The following is a 14,755-nucleotide window of genomic DNA, read 5'->3' on the forward strand; positions in this document are numbered from 1 at the left end:
TCATTTCAGAAGTTGGAAACACAGGACTATTGTCTTTGGATTTGTGGCTTCACCATTTTCTAGCTACACGACCAGAAGCAAGTTACTTAATCTCTCTAAACTTCAGTTTCCTTCTATAAAAGAGGTACAGTAATAGTTGCCTAGAGGGTAATGGTTGCCAGATAAAGTACAAGACATCCTGATAAATTTCACTTTCAGAAAAACGAGTCATTATTTAGTGTAAGCATGTTTGGAACATATTTGGAACTAAAATAGGGTTCCCTGTTTATCTGAAATTCAAATTTAAGTAGACGTTCTGGGTTTTCCTTGCTAAATCTGGCAACCCTACATAGAGAGGGCTTATTGTGGGAATTAAGACACGGTAACGGCAAGACGTTACCCCACCGTTTGGCATAATAAGCGCTCAGTGGGGACCAACGCTGTTTTAACCCCTCATTCATTACTTGTTTCTTTATTCTTTCACTCAAATATTAAAATAAACCGATTGTACTTGTGACTCTTCATCCCTTGCTGTCACCACTCTGAAGAAGCACCAGGAAGTCAACTATCAAGCGAAGAAATTCTGAGCGGGTGACGTCATGACGCACAAGGCCGCCCCCCCCCCCCGCTCAAGGGCGCACAAGACGCGTAAATAAGACGTCGACGGCCGGCAGGCAGCTTCGGGGCCTGACGGGATTGTGGCGGTCTTCTCTCCCAACTCGGAAGCTGCGGCTACCTCCAGACGCTCTCAAGATGGCGACCTCTCTGGGTTCCAACACCTACAACAGGCAGAACTGGGAGGATGCGGTGAGTATGCCTGCCGGTGGAGGACGGAAAGAGGCAGCAAAGCCAGGCTTCCAGCGGGCGGGCAGGGACATGGCTGCGGCGCAGCCGAGGGAATTCCGGGGAGAAGCCAGCACCGCGGCCTAACTCTGCCACGGCTGAAAGCTGAAGGGCGGCCCTCCTGCGGGCTTGGAGGGAGAGGGCTTAGCCAGGGTCCGGCAGCAGCCCCCTTTCCATCCCTACTCCGTCCACTCTTTTCGAGCGGGTCTTTTCTCCCGCCGTCTGCCGGAAGTGCAGACAGCACCCCGTCCGCGACCCGGCCAGTGCTGGACCTCGGGTTCCTGCCCTGTTCCCCAACCTCGCTCCTCGTCCCCTCCCCCCGCCCCATCACTGTGGCCGAGATGGCAGGGTCTTCGGAGCCTGGCGTTCGACCAGATTTCCCATTTTCACCAGGACTTCCCTATTCTGTGCCAGACGTGTCTTGGAGAAAACCCATATATCCGAATGGTGAGTGATCGGGTGTGAAACGGGACTTGCTGTCTGTGTTCTGTCAGTGTTGTGGTACTTTGCACACTGTCGGTGATGTGTTTGTCTTAGCTGAGAAGTAATAATGCCCCTTTACTAACCCTAAGAGTACGACGAATTTGCAAAGGACTGTCATGCTTGTTCTCTCACTTTGGAACTCAGCAACAGTCCTGTGATATAAGAGTCATAATAATAGCTAATATTCGTTGAGCATTTACCTAGGAGATAGGTCTGTTAACCAGAGGCAAAGGGAGTTTATGTCTTTTCAATATAGCAAGTAAGGTGTGGAGCTGGGATCTAAGTTCAGATGTTCGGACTCCAGGTACCTCAGCAAATTAGGAGCAGACCCAGGACTAAAAATCTAGGTTTCCTGACTCCTAATCAAGTGCCTTTTGGCCTCTGCACCTTGTAATCTGTTTAGTATAAGGTACCCTCTATCCTTACAAATAAGGGTAAAATTAGCAGCAGTTAACATTTAATACTTAGATTAGGGCTGTGTTGTGATCAATCTTGGAGGTATTGGTTGACTATATGCAGGGTACCAGCACAGGATGAGTCTGTAGTAGTTAACTCTGACTAAACTTTGTAAAATGGGCTGGCCATGGCTGCATCCTCCATTTAGGGACTGTGGAAACCATTAGGAAATTGTTCTTGGGAGAGAACTTCGGAGCCAGAAATGAATCTAAGAGTTGCGGTTGTGGAAAGGTACATACTTACCTGGTGTTAGATATGTAAGGTTCTTAAGAGGTTATAACTTGTAGGTGACTAGATTATGTCCCCAGCCCTCCCTTACCCCCCCTCCCTCCCCAAAAGGGTGGATTTTTTCCTCTTCTCTTCAAGATGCCAGGGATTTCCAGATAAATTTCTTAGGTCCTGTCTAGAGAAGGAGCAGGCATTAGGTTTTCTTCTTTCCATAACTCATTCTTTTCTATTTTTTCTATTTCAGACCAAAGAAAAGTACGGGAAGGAATGCAAAGTAAGTACGTTTAAAGAGTAATGATTTAATTTTATTTTCCGTTTCTCTTCCACTTGTTGAGGTATGAAGTCCTTTATAAAAGTGAGTGCTACACAGACATTCATGTGTCATTTACATACTCATTGGCTGTTAACTATTTAGTGTAGGGCTAAGAAAGTGAGCCCTTTAATGTAAGGATTCTTAACTTGGTGTCTGTGGTTGGGCTTTGAACCCCCTGAGATTGTATATACCGAGTACTGTTTGATTATATGCACATGAGCGTTTTAGCTGAGGAGGAAGGTCGTAGCCATCATAAGATTCCCAGAGGAGTATATGACACTCGCTACTCACCCCGTAAAAGATTAAGGGTTATATCATTAATGGTGGTGACCTCTAGGGTGGGGAGGACTTTGATTTTTGAGTGTTTTATTTGTGTACTAATCGAATTTTTTAACTACTGAGGAAGGGTGTTGTAAAGGATTGAAACATCATATGGTGTTTAGACTAGATGATTGCTAAGATCTCTTCTACACCCTAGATTCAGGGATCCTTTTATTAAATCTCCTGGATTGATTGTCCAGATCAGGACCATTAACACTCTGTGGCTTTATTTTGTGTTCCAGATCTGTGCCAGGCCGTTCACAGTGTTTCGTTGGTGCCCCGGGGTCCGCATGCGTTTCAAGAAGACTGAAGTTTGCCAGACTTGCAGTAAATTGAAGAATGTCTGTCAGACCTGCCTCTTGGACCTAGAGTATGGTATGTTTGCCCTGTCCCATGGGTCTGAAAGTGTGCAACTACTCTACACAACAAACCAGTTTTCTTGTCTCCCACTTCTCACCCCTTCTCTGGTTCTCACCCACTTTGGAGTGTCTGCTGTGCTCTGCTTTTCCCAAGAAGAAAAGAACCATACTAATTTATTCTAGCATTCTGAACAACAGTAGGGACTTAAAGAAAAGTTGGTAATTGATCAGCACTGGCCGAAACTTCCCTTCTGTATACCTTTGTAGCCAAGGTAAGTTAAAGGCATTGTTGCTATGATAGGTAATTTCTTTGCCTTTGGCTTCTTTCTAAATCCAGAGCGTTTTTTCCCACAATCCCTGACAAAGTTCTGGCTAATTGTGCTCTAGATTTTTGTATCAAATATATTGTTAGGACTGATACACTATATTGCTACTGTTTCAGAGTAACTGCTTTTGGGAGTGATTTTCTTTAACTGCAGATGACTTTTTATTTATGCGAAAAATATTCTTTCAACAAAAGTTTCTACTCTACAGTAAACTAAAAGGGAAAAGGAAAATACAAGTTTATCTATGTTAAGTTCAGAAAGTTGACTCTGCTAATCAGAGTCCTGGTCACATATTGTTTAATATTAGTTGTATGTTTGTTCAGGGGGTGTTCTGATTCTGGAATATAATGACCCTTACATGACTGATTATCCAGAGGATGTGTAGGACAAGCCTAAAAATAATCCATTTTTTAATATTTATTTTAAATGAACTATGGCATATTAAAAGCTAGATGCATTATTAATTGCAGGTCAAACCTAACTATAGTAAAAGTTTGTTCATCTAAAAGATTTTCTAAAACATTAATTTCATGAAAACTCAGGAATTTGGATGATTTCTTAGAATGCTCTGTAGTAGTATTGGCCTGATGGTGCTAAAGATTTTGAATTAAAATAAAGCCTCTGGGGCTTCCCTGGTGGCGCAGTGGTTGGGAGTCCGCCTGCCGATGCAGGGGACACGGGTTCGTGCCCCGGTCCGGGAGGATCCCGCGTGCCGCGGAGCGGCCGGGCCCGTGAGCCACGGCCGCTGAGCCTGCGCGTCCGGAGCCTGTGCTCCGCAACGGGAGAGGCCACAGCAGTGAGAGGCCCGCGTACCGCAAAAATAAATAAATAAAGCCTCTGGTACCAAATAAGGAAGTGGAGAAAGGAAGAATGATGTATTCTGTCTACATATTCAGTTTGGATATGGTTTAAAATATGTTTTGAGTTTTTTCCTCCTTTCCTTTGCTCTAGGCTTGCCCATCCAGGTCCGTGACGCAGGATTGTCTTTTAAGGATGACATGCCAAAGTCTGATGTCAACAAAGAATATTATACACAGAATATGGAGCGAGAAGTATGTTGCCACTTGCTTGATGTAGTTTTATATTTAATGAAAGAATCCTGGGGGATTGATGCAGCCTGTGTAATTTATCTTTTGAATGTGTCATTCCTTTATAGATTTCTAACTCTGATGGAACACGGCCAGTTGGCATGTTGGGGAAGACCACATCCACCAGTGACATGCTGCTCAAACTGGCCCGGACCACACCCTACTACAAAAGAAATCGACCCCACATTTGCTCCTTCTGGGTGAAAGGAGAATGTAAGAGAGGAGAGGAGTGTCCATACAGGCAAGAGCTGAACTGCGTTTTCAGTTTTTCCTTTCAGATGATTAGTCATCCAAGCAGGGGGAGGTGCTAGCTTAAACTGTTTCTGCTTTAAAATGTAGAAGTTTATAGAACTAGTGTCATATGTCTTATATCTTAGGACTAGAGCTTGATTAAATTGTTTTTACTTATAATGGAACTTTTACTTACAACCAAGCCTTGGGAAACTAAACTGCTCTGCCATAAAATATCAGTGTTGACTTCAAAAGTTTCTGCCTAAGATGTAAGTCTTTGCCATCAGGGTATGATTGGCTTGAATCTCAGTGTATAGTTGAAATCAGATTAAGACCAGACTTGTAAAGAATGTGTAAGTGTGTTTGACTTAAGACTGCCAGGCATCTGGATTAGGAGTTCTTACTTTGGGGTTGGTGAAGCCTACACCCAACAAAAAGCTAGCTGTGTTTTTTTCTGGGGTTGGGTCCATAGATTTAATAAGACTCTGAGTGGAATGCAAGACCTCAGACACATTAAGAACCCTTGACCTAGAGGAGGGTAATCATGTTTTGGTTACCTTTTGTTTTGGAGTGGATTGTGTCAAAAACATTTCTTTATAAGGAAACTCTGCCACGCTGTGGCCGTTTAAGTGGCTTTTCGGAGGCTAGCAAGTCCTTGTGTGATACAGTAAATCCCTTGATAGTAGCTCTGTTTTAATAGTTATGTTTTGGTATGGCCATGGTTTTTAGATCAAAAGGGGACTTTTGTAGCTCCTGTTGGGTGGTATCTGTAAAATTTTTTCCCTTGTTTCACCTTTATGCATTGTTCTTTCCTGAACCATAGACATGAGAAGCCAACAGATCCGGATGACCCCCTTGCTGATCAGAACATTAAAGACCGATATTATGGAATCAATGACCCTGTGGCAGATAAACTTTTAAAGCGGGCATCAACAATGCCTCGTCTGGACCCACCAGAGGACAAGACTATCACCACACTGTATGTTGGTGGTCTGGGCGATACCATTACTGAGACAGATCTAAGGTTTGTGAATATAATTTTATGAGTTATTTTTGCCTTCGCCTGCCCTAGAATTTTTTTTTTTTTTTTTTTTTTTTTTTTTGGCAAAAACATGGTAATTCTGTATAAGGTACATTTTTCTTTAGTTGCTCTAGAGTTAGTGTCATGCTGACTGGAATTTTTATAAAGTTGTCCTTTGTGATGCCACATAATGTTCCTCAACAGTGCTTATTCCATGCTTGTGTAGGGTATTAATTACATGAGCTTCTGTTTGGCCTAATAGCCATTAGAATTTCTAAAGATGGCACATATCCAAGTATGATTTATTTTGTAGGGGAGGGAGAGCTTTGCAATTATAAAACCTTATGGTTTAACTTGTTGGCTTTTTAAAGAGATTGGTATTTGGTAAATTTGTGTTATTCTTGGCTTGTATTTTGTATGGCTAGATGAAACATCTGGGCAGATACTGATGGAAATTGCCTCTTGCAAAGAGATAGAGGGGAGAAGAAACTCTTATAGGTGTACAACCTGCCCTTGGTAGCTTATCTGCATTAAACCCTAAGTGAGCTAGAGTGTCCCCAGGGGGTGGCAGACTTTTTCCCACCTGCTCTTTCTCTTCTTTTTTACAACCTTAAAAAAAAAATTTTTTTTAAATGTTCTTGGCTCATCAGCCATGGGGGCTGTAGTTTGCCAACCCCTTATCTAGGGTTTAAGGTCTTTAGGGAGCCTTCTGGAGCCCCTTTTCCTCCATGGGAAAAACCCTGAGATGTTTGATAGCCTTTATTTACTCGTTATTTTTCTTTCCCTTCCTCAATACACAGCACCCACAATAGGGTGTAAGGTATGGGGGAACCACCTGCAGGTAATTAGGCAGATCACCACGGGGCCACCTGCCTTGTGGTGAATCAGTTAAAGAGTTAGTAATCCAGGGCTTCCCTGGTGGCGCAGTGGTTGAGAGAGCGCTTGCTGATGCAGGGGACGCGGCTTCGTGCCCCGGTCTGGGAGGATCCCACATGCCGCGGAGCGGCTGGGCCCGTGAGCCATGGCCGCTGAGCCTGCGCGTCCGGAGCCTGTGCTCCACGACGGGAGAGGCCACAACAGTGAGAGGCCCGCGTACCGCAAAAAAAAAAAAAAAAAAAAAAGTTAATAATCCATATTCAACTTCCTGGGAATGTCTGTGTTATTAACTCTCGTTTTTCTCTACAGAAATCACTTCTACCAGTTTGGAGAGATCCGGACAATCACTGTTGTGCAGAGACAACAGTGTGCTTTTATCCAGTTTGCCACAAGACAGGCTGCAGAAGTGGCTGCTGAGAAGTCCTTTAACAAGTTGATCGTCAATGGCCGCAGGCTCAACGTGAAATGGGGAAGGTGAGCATTAGACTGTATTAAAATAGCATTATTGAGATTTTCAAGAACCTTTTCATTATCTGGGGACTAGTAAGCTTTCGGTGAATAGGCTTAAATCAATAGGACCTTTAAAAAGAATTTTTCATTCTGTCTGGCACTCCATTCCTGTGGATATTAGGAAGATGCTACTTTGGAAATTTATTCAGGGTTTTGGTGTAGTGATCTGATCCTTTGAAGGTTCATGTGTTTTGTGACCAGCTGTTACAGGCCAAGGGTAATGCCAGGGCATGAAATGTGGCCTGAGAGTTTACACAGGAATTAGACCTAGATTCTGTCCTCTGTAGGCCAACTATCTAGTGTTGAAGAATAGCTAACATAAGTTTGAAAGTGGTGATTGCATAAGAGAGACGCAAGTAAAATGCCCTGGACATTCAAAGGTGGAACGTGTTTCTGGCTTGGAGCCAGGGAGACCTTTCACAGCAGCAGCAGCAGTCCTCACGGAGGGCTTTCTGAGCACTGGGCTCAACACACGGGTGTTGCCTCCTCCAGCCCCTACAGCAGTTCTAGTGAATTTTGAACCCAAGTCTTTCTGGCTTCAAAACCTTTGCTCTTATCCACTGTGCACTATGGCATTTATGGGAAAAGAATATGTGCCGAAAAGGAGGCAAGGAGTGAAGGAAATCCGTTTGTCTAGGAAACATGAGAAGCAGAGGTGTGAGAGAAGGTGGGACCATGTGCTGATGGCGTAAGGGTCTGTGTCTCCCAGGTCCCAAGCAGCCAGAGGAAAAGAAAAGGAGAAGGACGGAACCACAGACTCTGGAATCAAGCTAGAGCCCGTTCCAGGGCTACCAGGAGGTGAGTGCAGACTTTCTGCCTACCTGGTAGCTTGCTAACTTCAGTTGCTCACACTGCCCTCGTGTCCCACGGACGTTAGAAGAGACCCAGGTCTCTGGCTCCCAGCAGCTGTGATCTCCCAGCAGGACCTCCCAGGATTTCAAGGCATTGGAAGCGCTGTTGCACGGTTGTCCTCTGCTCTAACCAGCTGTTTCTCTTCTTCAGCTCTTCCTCCTCCTCCTGCCGCAGAAGAAGAGGCCTCAGCCAACTACTTCAACCTACCCCCCAGCGGTCCTCCAGCGGTGGTGAACATCGCCCTGCCACCCCCGCCTGGTATTGCCCCGCCCCCACCCCCAGGTAACCAGCTTCCTTCTGAGGAAATCGGGAAACGCTGTCCAAGTCCTGTAGGCTGTGGGTGTGTGTTAGCTTGCAAAGCCTTTACTACCTGCCTGCGACAAGGTAAGGAGTTTGCACCAAAATGTAAATTCGTCAAGAAAGTCGTGTTACCAAAAAATTGTCAGATGAACTAAACAGTGTGCTTGGTCATGTAATGAAGTTACATTTTGGCTCAAGCTCTTTATCTTGTTCATGACAAGTAATAAACAGTTCAGGGACTTGCACTTTGTATAGCACTGCTCTTTATCGCACTGTCAATGCCAGTATGAGCAGTGTAAGTAAATCACAAGCAGCAGGTTCTCCTGGGCAGAGTTCCCATACTCTCTGGAGAAAATTCTGGTTTCTGAACACCCTTCACTCGAGTATAAAGCATTGAGGTTAATGATGACAGGGTCTTGCCATCAGCCTGATTTCTCCCTCACCTCCCCAATTCTGATCAAATCCTGTCTGATAGGCTTGGCATGTTTGATAGATAACAGAGGCTCAGATGACATACTAGCAATACCTGAGACATGTGGAGTTTTTTTTTTTTAAGCCATCTTGAGGGGGAGGGTTTCTAAAACCAAGGAAGTCATGCAGGTAGACATTCCTAAGCAAGTCTTGTGAACTGACATTTTCTGAAGCCCCATGTCAATTTGATTTATGTGTAGGTGGTATTGACCTTAGAAAATTCAGGGTTTGAAAGGTTGTCAAGAGAACTGCAAGCCTAACAGATTTTCCTCTCCTATCTGTAGGTTTTGGGCCACACATGTTCCACCCAATGGGACCACCCCCTCCTTTCATGAGGGCTCCAGGACCAATCCACTATCCTTCTCAGGACCCTCAGAGGATGGGAGCTCATGCCGGGAAACACAGCAGCCCCTAGCACATTATCACCACTCTGGGGCTCTACAGAAGAGAGGGCGCTTAAAAATCCCAGTAAATGAATCTTGGAATAAATATATTTTTCCTCCCTTTGTAGTTTCCATGATAGCGGAATGTATTCAGATGTGGGCAGTTGGAGAACAACAGCCATGCTTTCCTACATGTGCTCAAAGGATTGATGGACCAGAAATAAGCTGCCATTAACATATCTGGTTACTACTATAACATTACTAATAAAGTTTAATGCCTCTTCCCCTTATCTGTGTGGGGAACAAGCAACTGGGTAAATTGGAATGTCCAGCGGAGTTACCATCCCAATTAAATGTTCATTTTGTATCTTTTCTGGGGGGAAAAAGTTGACCTGCAGTAAAAAAACAAACAACTTTGACCATTTTTATGTCCATTGGATATTTTCCTTTTTATCATCTAAAAAAAGATTACTAGTTCTAATCATTGTAGTGGCAAGAGTGTGATTTAACGCTTCTAAAGTCACACTCAGAAAGACAAGTAGAAACCAGCACCCAGCACAGCCCAGGTCTTTTCTCATCTCTCCTTTCCTCATTTATTACTAAAGGAATCTGGCTGATAGTTTTACTTCTTTATGCTACCAAAAAAAGACAAAGATAAAAATTACTTTTTATTCCTGTCAATCAGATGGAAACACAAATGTCATGGGGTTTTGTATCATTGAAGAAACCTGGTGTCTAGGATGAAATTATTTTAAAGAACTTCCAGTAAAACACTTGAACAAACTGTGAAAGGAAAAGAATTAGAGTGTGTTTGAATGGAAGACTTGTGACCTATAGCTGGAACTTTGATCTTCAGCATTCACCTTTGTGTGACTTCAGCGTCTCGTTTTAATTCCCTGCTTCTGGGCAGGGGACTCCGGTCTTAGAATATTTGGATATATCTGAATTGTAGATGGCAAAAAAAAAAAATTGATGTTGTGTTGTGGTTTTGTTTTTAAAAAATTAAAACGGGTCAATTTTCTAAATGTTGTCATAGGTTTATTTCTGCTTTCTTTATCCTTGGTAGCTGAACTTGAGGTCAGTGGGAGTTAGAAACAAGTTATATATAAATATGTTTTTGCTTTAGACTGTTTTGATTCTGATCTCTATCCATTCTAAAAGAACCAGGCCTTTTTAGTACTTATGTCAAAGGTTAGTTGTGGGCTTGAAATAGGAATACACAGAAGGCACAGCACAGAGCCTGTCATGTGCTTGTTGATACATGGTAGCTTTAAAAAGTTGTTCTAGTATTATACAAGTCATTTTAAAAGGAAACAGGAAAAATTTATCTACAAGTGCATTTCTCCAGAAGCCAATTCCCATGTCATTTTTATCTAAAATACATACTTACAGAATGGATATACCCCTTATTACCCTATTTTAGCTTCTCTGGAGAATTTTTGTTGTTTTCTTCGAGAGGACTTTATCTTGCCTTTTTTTTTTAAGATCTAAAATTAATCTAGAAGCACTTAGAAATTTTTATTTTAATTCCAGTAATATCAGATGTGAAGCAATGTAGGGGTACTTCCAAGTATTTTGACACCCTTTTGGGTAGGGTTTTTTACTTTTGAGCAGCTGAGAGGTTTTTAGCCAATTTGTGAAGAATATGAAACATAGTGTTTTAATAATTGCTAAATTCAGTTATATCTATACATTTTATATACACATGTAAATATGACTATCCAATTTGCATATTCTTGCCTTTTTGAGAAAGGTTCTAAATTCTGTGCAGTTACCTGGCTGTGGATGTGTATTTGTTTTTAAAGCATAAACCAACATAAATTGAAGTATAGAATAGATGCTTGATTAGTCTTTCTTATGGAAATCAGAATTATGAGCAATTAGATTTTGGCAAAAACTCTTAGGTGCTTACCAAACTCCATTTCCTTCTCTAGGGCATACAGCCAGGGGTACACTTGGCAAAAAGTAAACCTTGCCATTCCCAGACCTCGGTAAAAAACATCTCACCCACCCAGTCCTATGAGCTCTTTCCCCATCTGCTGGCTGAACGCACAGGAGGATAATCCCTGGAAGATGGCAGAGTCACACAATGGAAGGAGCCTGGGTTACTTTATCACTGCTTCAAGGAGAGCATTGTGATGAGTAATTTTTGTTACAGTAAGCCATTGAGACTTGGGGATCTGTCTGTAACAGCAGCTAGTGTTACTCTCATAAAAGATGTAATCAGATCTGATCACAAAAAAAAAACAGAAACCCATTTTTGTACTGAGTAATGGTGATTTTTTAAATTTATTTTTATTCAAGTATAGTTGATTTATAATTGTTAATTTCTGATGTACAGCAAAGTGACTCAGTTATATACATATATACATTCTTTTTAATATTCTTTTCCATTATGGTTTATCCCAGGATATTGAATATAGTTCCCTGTGCTATACAGTAGGACCTTGTTATTTATCCATTCTATATGTAATAGTTTACATCCACTAACCCCAAACTCCCAGTCCATCCCTCCCTGCCCCCACCTTGGTAACTACAAGTGTGTTTTCTACGTCTGTGAGTCTGTTTCGTAGATAAGTTCATTTGTGCCATATTTTAGATTCCACATACAAGTGATATCATACAGTATTTGTCTTTCTGATTTACTTCACTTAGTATGATAATCTCTAGTTGCATCCATATTGCTGCACATGGCATTTCACTCTTTTTTATGGCTGAGTAATATTCCATTGTATATATGCACCACATCTTCTTTATCCATTCATCTGTCAATGGACATTTAGGTTGTTCCCATGTCTTGGCTATTGTGAATAGAGCTGCTATGAACATGGGGGTGCATGTATCTTTTTGAATTACAGTTCTGGCCAGATATACTCAGGAGTGGGATTGCTGGATCATACAGTAACTCTAGTTTTAGTTTTCTGAGGAACCTCCATACTGTTCTCCACAGTGACTGCACCAACTTATATTCCCACCAACGGTGTAGGAGGGTTCCCTTTTCTCCACACCCTCTCCAGCATTTGTTATTTGTATACTTTTTTTAAAATATATTATTTTTTTTTTTTTGGCTGCATTGGGTCTGTTTCTGTGTGTGGGGCTAGTTGCGGCGAGCGGGGGCTACTCTTCATTACAGTGCGCGGGCTCCTCGTTGCGGTGGCTACTCTTGTTGCGGAGCACAGGCTCCAAGCACGTGGGCCTCAGCAGTTGTGACACGTGGGCTCAGCAGTTGTGGCTCACAAGCTCTAGAGTGCAGTCTCAGTAGTTGTGGCACACGGGCTTAGTTGCTCCGTGGCATGTTGGGTCTTCCCGGACCAGGGATTGAACCTGTGTCCCCTGCATTGGCAGGCGGATTCTTAACCACTGTGCCACCAGGGAAGTCCCCCATTAACTTTTTTAAAAGGAGGGATTGTCTTGGTAAAATGTAACTCATGTACAGAAAAAGTGCATAAACACAGAAGCACAACTAAGTTAAATATTTTAAAGTGAATATCTGTGTAACAATCACACAGATCTAGAAATAGTCCAGCTTTCCCCAGAAGCATTTTATTATGTCCCTTCCCAATCACAAACCTTTCTTCCTCCAAAGTACCACCATCCTGACTTTTATATTCAACACCTCCTTGCATCAGTAAATATATAATACAAACATATATATGTTTGTATATGTGCCTTCCTTTGCTCACCATTTTGTTTCTGAGATGCATCCATATTGTTGTATGTAACTGTAGTTCATTCATGTTCACTGATGTGAACTGCCATGTCTATTGTCAGGTTTCCCAACGTTTGGGCTATTCTCAGCCCTTTTCATTTCCATGTCACGGTCTGATTTCATTCATGTAAAGAACAAAAACAGGCCAAAGCATAGAGTTTATATGAAGGGCCTACTAGGCCCCCAAATTACATGAAAGGTTAATGACCTGCTTTTTCAGGATCGAAATTTTGTTGAATGAAGAAGCAAAATACAGAACAACAAATACTGTATGACCCCATTAAAAGAAAGATATATCTTTGTATTTATGCATCTATATACATGTAAATATTTATTCAAATAAGTCTAGAATTCTAGAGCGACCAAACTATTACCAGTGGTTACCTCTGGTATATGGGAACGGGGCAGAATGCAGGAGAGTGGGAAAGTCTATGTATGTGCATGGGAGGAGCTATGTGGGCAGATACCTTCACATTTTACTTCTTCATTTATTTATTTATTTTTACAGTAGGCTTTTTTTTTTTTAAACAACATCAGCAAAAGTCACATCAGAATAAGGAAGGAATGAGAATTTACTTTGGGGTGCAGCAGGCTCCCTACCAGTCTCTCCTCTTGTGTCCCTGGTGGCTGCCGTTACCCTCAGAGCACAGCAGAGCCAACCCAAGGCAGACCAAATCCTCTCTTCTGTGTTTCAGACACTTTAATGGTTGGCTTTCAGCTCTTGGAAACATGACTTGAAATGGAAGCCCCCGAATTCAAGCCAACACATCAACTGCAAGCAAATCTGAGTCAGCTGTTGGCCCCTTGAAACTGTGTGGGGCAGAGTGAAACTCCAGAGCAAAAGGAAAGTACAACCACTATCCCGTGCACCTGGGAACCAGCTAGATTCCCAGCCTTCTCATCTCCCCAGGAGAGGGCGTCAGGGCGGAGACAGAGGGAAGCAGCGGGGAAGGAGGTGAGCCATGTCCAACAGAGCCCTACAGTGATCAGAGGCTTTCCTTCAGGTTTCAGCTTTACTGACCCCCGGTGACATTTCCATGAGCCTGCTTCTCAAGGTGCACTCACTGCAGGAACATCTTATCAGCCAAGAGTAGTAGCTGCATGGAATCTGATAATGACTGAGTGCTTATCAGGTATGTGTCCATCACTATGCCCACAAAACTCTATGCAGGGGCTTCTACTCTCGTCCTCATCTTACAGGTAGAGAATTAGAGGCCCACAGGCGAGAAATGACTTGAGTTCACACAGCCAGTGGTGGCATTAGAACCCACCCGATCCAGTCTGACCCCCAGCCTGTACTCTTAACCTCTAAACTCTAAAGCAGGGCACCATGACCAGGTGATTCCAGAGTGAATGGGCTTGGCCGCCCAGTGGGGTGATAAGAAACATCCACTGGAATCGGACAGATCCCCACTTGTCCCTGGACAAGTCACTTCCCCATTTTTGAGCCTGGATATCCACATCTGTAAAACGGGACAATACCTTTGTCTCAAGGTCGTACTGAAAATTAGAAATGGGATATGGAGAGAACCTACTACCAGCCCAAGCCCTGAGGCGCCCAATAAAAAGCAGCCATAATCATAATCATCACACCAGCTGCGGTGAGGCGTTCCTTGCCCTTCTCTTCCTAACGAGCCAGCACACAGGCCGAAGAACTCCTGGTGGAGACTAGGACAAGATCTACCCTGGCGCCTGCTCTAAACGGTGAGTGGAAGGGGCTGGAAAGGAGTCGTCCTTGTAAGCACCTACTCTGCACCTGCCCTGTGAGGTGCCGAGCGCTGCCCCTTCTTTCTGACCCCGTGGCCGCCTCCCTAGTCCAGGCCTTGTTCCTTCAAGGATCCTGGCGTCCAGCTGTACTCCTCTCCAGTCTGTGCTGCACACAGCAACCAGCGAGACCCCTCGCTCTCCAGCCTAAGAACCTCCCCATCTCCTTAGTGCAGCCCACCCCACTCTGGCCCCCTGAGGAGTCACTGACTCCTCTGACATTGCCATCTCCCTTCTCCACA

General features: G+C 43.3%; 2 protein-coding genes across 3 annotated transcripts in view; one reads left to right on the plus strand and one right to left on the minus strand.

Moving 5' to 3' along the window:
• Positions 1-619: 619 nt before the first annotated feature.
• Positions 620-10,061, plus strand: RBM22 (RNA binding motif protein 22). 2 transcript variants are annotated; one of them, XM_032625770.1, is made up of 11 exons: positions 620-786; positions 1,216-1,269; positions 2,234-2,263; positions 2,866-2,998; positions 4,260-4,360; positions 4,465-4,637; positions 5,451-5,651; positions 6,834-6,998; positions 7,744-7,832; positions 8,037-8,168; positions 8,942-10,061. In XM_032625770.1, exons 1-11 carry the CDS (start codon positions 733-735, stop codon positions 9,070-9,072), a joined length of 1,263 nt encoding a protein of 420 aa, XP_032481661.1. In that variant the 5' UTR covers positions 620-732; the 3' UTR covers positions 9,073-10,061. The 2 variants fall into 2 exon arrangements, with proteins under 2 accessions (XP_032481661.1, XP_032481662.1); XM_032625771.1 differs by lacking the exons at positions 620-786; positions 1,216-1,269 and adding an exon at positions 1,299-1,992 and having other exon boundaries at positions 8,942-10,059.
• SYNPO (synaptopodin) overlaps positions 6,425-14,755 on the minus strand; it is a 77,871-nt gene continuing 69,540 nt past the window's right edge. Inside the window, exon 6 of the transcript XR_004349080.1 lies at positions 6,425-6,436. The gene's annotated coding sequence lies outside the window, so the exon portion shown is untranslated. The remainder of the gene's footprint in view (positions 6,437-14,755) is intronic.

The sequence above is a fragment of the Phocoena sinus genome, chromosome 3 (assembly GCF_008692025.1).
Source record: "Phocoena sinus isolate mPhoSin1 chromosome 3, mPhoSin1.pri, whole genome shotgun sequence".
Classification (NCBI taxonomy): Eukaryota; Metazoa; Chordata; class Mammalia; order Artiodactyla; family Phocoenidae; genus Phocoena; species Phocoena sinus.